At 37.8% G+C, this 5000-nt stretch overlaps 1 protein-coding gene across 1 annotated transcript in view; it reads right to left on the bottom strand.

Moving 5' to 3' along the window:
* Nucleotides 1-820: 820 nt before the first annotated feature.
* Nucleotides 821-5000, bottom strand: part of LOC138866521 (inactive ubiquitin carboxyl-terminal hydrolase MINDY-4B-like) — a 125283-nt gene continuing 121103 nt past the window's right edge. The window contains exons 8-9 of the mRNA XM_070139584.1: nt 3894-4022; nt 821-1954 (exon numbers count right to left, since the gene is read on the bottom strand). Coding sequence (XP_069995685.1) covers nt 1906-1954; nt 3894-4022 — 178 coding nt within the window. The 3' untranslated portion in view covers nt 821-1905. The remainder of the gene's footprint in view (nt 1955-3893; nt 4023-5000) is intronic.

Below are 5000 nucleotides of genomic sequence, written 5' to 3'. Positions count from 1 at the left end.
ATAAGTAAATGAAAATGAAAACAACACATTCCTAAAACCCTCAAACCGTAAAAAATAAGTAAATAAATAAATAAATAAATAAATATATGAAAATGAAAACATAACACATTCCTAAAACCCTCAAACCGTAAAAAATAAATAAATAAATAAATAAATAAATATATGAAAATGAAAACATAACACATTCCTAAAACCCTCAAACCGTAAAATAAAATAAAATAAAATAAGATAAATAAATAAAAATAAAATAAGTAAATTTCTTACTCATACCAACCCTCTTAAGACCTTACATCCGAATATATAACAATAAAGCATTACAACGCAAGACCCAATCCAATTCTTGCCTCGGCGGCGCTAAGGTCGAATCTCCCGCAGAAAGCAGAGGATTATCGACTCTCTGACCTGAGGGCTTTCATGCGCCATTATACGTCGGACGCAGAAGTGTGGTGTGCGAGGGCCCTTGGCTCTTATCTGCTGCATCTCGTGTGTTGTTGACTCGAGATCTGAGACTTGGGGGGGGGGGGGGGGGGGAGGTAGTGGGAGGGGGGAGGGGGACGAAGCGTAAAATAATATTTGTAATTGTATTTGTATTTTCTTTTTGTTTTTTTTTATTATTATTATTCCTTTTTTGTGTGTGGATATGTTGACGAGATCTGAGACTAGGGGGGCGAGGGGAGGGGGGACGAAGCGTAAAATGATATTTGTAATTGTAATTTTTCTTTTGAGTTTTGTCTTTTTCTTCTTCTTCTTCCTTTTTGTGTGTGTGGATATTATTTATTTCTTTGTTTCTCCTTTCTCTCCTTGTTTTTATGGGTTTGTTTGTAGCGTCGTAAGAAAAGTATATGTTATTGGATATCTTCTCTCTTGTCAAATATCTTATAGAGACGAATATCAAAAGCAAAGTATTTTTTTCTTTTCTTTTTCCTTTTGTTTTTCTTCTTTTATGCTGCCGAGTCATCCTTGGTACTCAGCATATAGATACAGCATAAACTGCTGAGCTCAGCATTACCTCAGCACTCATATTATTCAACATCACCCATACCCCATTCATTCATTCCTCTTCAGTATCAATCGACATAAAACCTTTTATCGATCAGCAGTGAAGCCTTTTATCTATCAGGCACGAAACCCTTTATCTATCGCAGTGCCAGAACTGTTGACAGAGGAAGTTACAGAGAAGCTGCGGGTACATGGGGCGTGATTAAAAAAAAAAAAAAGAAAGTCCTGCTTCTTTATCTCAAGCCGTTCTTACGTCTTCTGACAACGGCTGACGGTTTCTGACGTCGTCTGACATTTGGTGGCAGTTCCTGTCGAGTTCCTGACGTTTCTGACGGTTCTTCCTGTACACGCTGCAGCTACAAGGCATCGAAAAACTCTGACATTTGCTGTCCTTTCGGGTTCCTGGTATGTAGTGCTACGAAATAAGATTCCTTAACGTGCTAATCTGACATATCCTGACAGTTTCTGACATCTCTCCCTCTGAAGCTTCCACGGCGAGAAAACAGAAGCCCTAACACACGCGCCGTCAGAACGTTTCCTGACGATGCCCAACGTTTCCTGTCGCTTCTTCTTCCTGGACATTTCCTCCAGCTGACGCCGTAGGAAAGACTTGGAAAATCCCATCACACACACGCACGACCCTGACGGTTCCTGACTCCTCCCTCCACAGCCTTCTCGCCGCTCCTGACACCTCCTCCTTCCTCACAACTCCTGACACCTCCTCCTTCCTCACAACTCCTGACACCTCCTCCTTCCTCACAACTCCTGACACCTCCTCCTTCCTCACAACTCCTGACGTCTCCTCCTTCCTCACAGCTCCTGACGGCTCCTTCCCACGGCTCCTCCCGCGCACTCCTCCTGCAGACGACCTTCTTGGAGGAGGAGTAAGAGGAGGAGGAGGAGTGCCTAGACGTAGGGCGCCGTGCCGTTCCAGTTGACGTCCGCGCCCTGCCACCTGCGGGAGAGGCAGGCGTCAGGGGAGATGTTGTGGATAAAGGACATGGATGGAGAGGGAGTTGTGGATAAAGAGGAAGTTGTGGATAAAGGACATGGATGGAGAGGAAGTTGTGGATAAAGGACATGGATAAAGAGGAAGTTCTGGATAAAGAGGAAGTTGTGGATAAAGGGGAAGTTGTGGATAAAGAGGAAGATACGGATAAAGAGGAAGTTGTGGATCAAGAGGAAGTTGTGGATAAAGAGGAAATTCTGGATAAAGAGGGACGGGCAGATAAAAAAGTAGTGGAAGGACATGGGTAAAGAGGAAGTTATGGATAAAGGATATAGAAGATAACTACGGATAATAAGGAAACTGTGGATAAAGAAAACTTGGACACAGAAGGACGTGGAAATAGACAAACTAGAACAGAAACGGACAAGTAGATAGACAGACAGACAAATCGACAGACATATATACCAACCGAGAAAGAGAGAAACAGACATTTATTCACATAGAATCACAAGGGGACTAATAAAGAGACAACGTGTGAACTGACGACAAATAGAAAGATAGATAGACAAACAGACATAATAGATAGACAGATAGAATAATAGACAAATAGAGTGACAGACAAATAAAATAATATCTAGACAAATAGGCTAATAGACTGACAGACAAACAGAAAAACGGACAGACAGAAAGACAAAAGGACATATACCAGTTTCTGAAAATTGTGCGAGGTCCTGCCAAGGAATATTCATTACAAGGACATAGATATGCACAAAAATAAGTACATATCTATCACTCTAGACATACATATCTACTGGGCGGGTAGATAGATAAATGTATATCTACCAGATAGATAGATGTTTATTTATGTGTATATGTATGTCCGTATACCATAATATTCAAGGGGGTTGGGCTTCAAACGGAAAAAGTAAAACAAAAGCATAGATGATAAAGATAAAAGAAAGATATGAATGATAACAAATGAAAGAAAGACATAAATGATAAAAAAAATAACTAAGAAAATAATGAAATGATCAGAATAGATAGAGAAATGATAAAAAGAAGAGAAAGAGAGATAGACAAAAAAACAAAGAAAGGCATAAATGGTAAGAAATAAAAGAAAGACAAAAATAAGATTAAAAGAAAGACATGAATAATAAAATTGAAAAAAGACAGATGATTAAATTATGAAAGAAAGGCATGAATAATCTTAAAAAAGAGAAAGAAAAACAAATAATAATAAATGAAATAAAGACATAAATGATAAGAAATAAAAGAAAGACATAATCAATAATAAAAAATACTTGAAAAATAGAATAAATAAGAAATAGAAAAAAAGACAGATTGAGTGGCAGACATAGAATAACAGTTAAACAACCAAATTAACTGACAGATAAACACACAAACAAACAAATACACAGAGAAATGATTGTCTGGCAACCGAAACAAGAAGCTGACATACACATATAAACATAAACAAACATAAAGGCACAAAAGTAGGAAGAGAGATAAGCAGATAGATGAAGATGGAAGTATAAGGAAAAGCAGAAAATCAGACACTTAAAAACAAAGAGAAAAAGGAGGGATGGAAGAAGAGAAAGGAGAAGAAACGAGAGGGAGAGAAAAAGTGGGGAAAAAAGGATTTGAAAGTTGTGAATATAAAAGATAAAAAAAAAAATTGTTGCATAAAATCAAAGAATGAACATATTTAAGTTTATCATTGTTAGTGTTTATTTCGTTAAATTCTGGATAACGTATCATATAGATATTGAATACATTATATGACAGAATAATTAATAAAGTAAAAAAAGAAAAATCCTCATTTCGTTGTTCTTGCTATTCCAGACAACCATTCGTGTCATTCATAAAAAAAATATATATATATTATCATTCCAAACAATCATATATATCTAATCGTAAGAAAAATCGAAAAAGATCAGACACTTACTTAGTGTGGACGAGGTTTTCCAGTGGAGGCGCGTGGAATTCGTCCTTCACTGTCTGGCTGCGAGTGTCGATGGTGACGATGGTGGCGTCCACTTGGCTGGCGTGGCTCGAGTAATAGTGAAGGTCGAATCTGTGGAGAGAGGGGATGGTGAGGGAGTGGTCGAGTGGTATGGTGAGAGAATTTTATAAGCTGGGGGGTTATAGTGAGAAAAAAATAAAAGCTAGGGAGTTATAGTGAGAGAAATTTAAATTATGTAATTACTGAGAGAGGATATGGTGAGGGAGTGGTTGAGTGTAATGATGAGAGAATTTTAAAAGCTGGGGGGTTATAGTGAGAGAAATTTCAAATGTGTGATTATTGAAAGAGGATATGGTGAGGGAGTGGTTCAGTGTTATGGTGAGAGAATTTTAAAAGCTAGGAGGTTATAGTGAGAGAAATTTAAATGGTTTGATTATTGAGAGGGTATGGTGAGATGTAATTACTGAGAGAGGATATGGTGAGTGAGTGGGCGAGTGTTATAGTGAGAGAAATTCAAAAGGTGTAAGTATTGAGAGATGATATGGTGAATGAGCGGTTCAGTTTTATAGTGAGAATAATTTAAAAGGTTTCATTACTGAGAGAGGATATGGTGAGGGAGTGGTCGAGTGTTATGGTGAGAGAATTTTAAAAGCTGGGGAGTTATAGTGAGAGAAATTTCAAATGTGTGATTATTGAGAGAGGATATGGTGAGTGAGTGGGTGAGTGTTATAGTGAGAGAAATTTCAAATGTGTGATTATTGAGAGAGGATATGGTGAGTGAGTGGGTGAGTGTTATAGTGAGAGAAATTTATAAGCTGGGGAGTTATAGTGAGAGAAATTTAAAAGGTATGATTATTGAGAGAGAGTATAGTGAGATGTGATTACTGAGAGAGGATATGGTGAGGGAGTGGTTGAGTGTTATGGTGAGAGAAATTTAAAAGCTAGGGAGTTATAGTGAGGGAAGTTTCAAATGTGTGATTATTGAGAAGGGATGTAGTGAGTGAGTGGGTCAGTGTTATGGTGAGAGAAATTTAAAAGGTTTGAGAGAAGGTATGGTGAGAGAAATTTAGAAGATTTAGTTACTGAGAG

Source organism: Penaeus vannamei, chromosome 26, assembly GCF_042767895.1.
Source record: "Penaeus vannamei isolate JL-2024 chromosome 26, ASM4276789v1, whole genome shotgun sequence".
NCBI classification, from domain to species: Eukaryota; Metazoa; Arthropoda; class Malacostraca; order Decapoda; family Penaeidae; genus Penaeus; species Penaeus vannamei.
This window is presented reverse-complemented; position numbering and strand designations above follow the sequence as displayed.